The sequence below is a fragment of the Microtus ochrogaster genome, chromosome 2 (assembly GCF_000317375.1).
Source record: "Microtus ochrogaster isolate Prairie Vole_2 chromosome 2, MicOch1.0, whole genome shotgun sequence".
Lineage (NCBI taxonomy): Eukaryota > Metazoa > Chordata > Mammalia > Rodentia > Cricetidae > Microtus > Microtus ochrogaster.
This window is the reverse complement of record NC_022010.1, coordinates 30,453,314-30,453,850: the sequence shown is the minus strand read 5'-3', so window position 1 is coordinate 30,453,850 and position 537 is coordinate 30,453,314. Positions and strand designations below refer to the sequence as shown.

Here is a 537-nt window from a genome sequence, read left to right as displayed (position 1 = left end):
AAGGCTCGTTATGAAAGAGAAATGAAAACCTACATCCCCCCCAAAGGGGAGACCAAAAAGAAGTTCAAGGACCCCAATGCACCCAAGAGGCCTCCGTAAGTACAGCTTTATTTTGAGGTGTTTCATGGTAGGTATAAATTATCCACCTTGAGTGTCCGCTGTTTGGTTTCTTGGCTGAGAATGGGTCAGGTTATGTACTTAAGTTGTCAAAATTGTAACTCATACTGGGTAAAAATATTAGCCAGGGCATCTGAATTAAAATACTTGACTCCTTTGCACAGGATACCACTTACTGTGATTTTTTTTTTGTCCCTTTTTATCACTAGAAATTACTTAAAACTAATTCATCAGCACATGAGAGTAGTAAGTGCTTATATTGCAAAACAGTAAAAATTTGACAGTGTTTGGTTTTAAAATCCTAAAATTTAATTTCTGGTTTTAGTTCGGCCTTCTTCTTGTTCTGTTCTGAGTATCGCCCCAAAATCAAAGGAGAACACCCTGGCTTATCCATTGGTGATGTTGCAAAGAAACTGGGAG

At 38.2% G+C, this 537-nt stretch overlaps 1 protein-coding gene across 1 annotated transcript in view; it reads left to right on the top strand.

Moving 5' to 3' along the window:
- Positions 1 to 6: 6 nt before the first annotated feature.
- Hmgb1 (high mobility group box 1) overlaps positions 7 to 537 on the top strand; it is a gene marked incomplete at its 3' end in the record, with an annotated part of 1,722 nt that continues 1,191 nt past the window's right edge. The window contains exons 1-2 of the mRNA XM_026784797.1: positions 7 to 95; positions 443 to 513. Of these exons, the coding sequence (XP_026640598.1) occupies positions 22 to 95; positions 443 to 513 (145 nt within the window). The remainder of the gene's footprint in view (positions 96 to 442; positions 514 to 537) is intronic.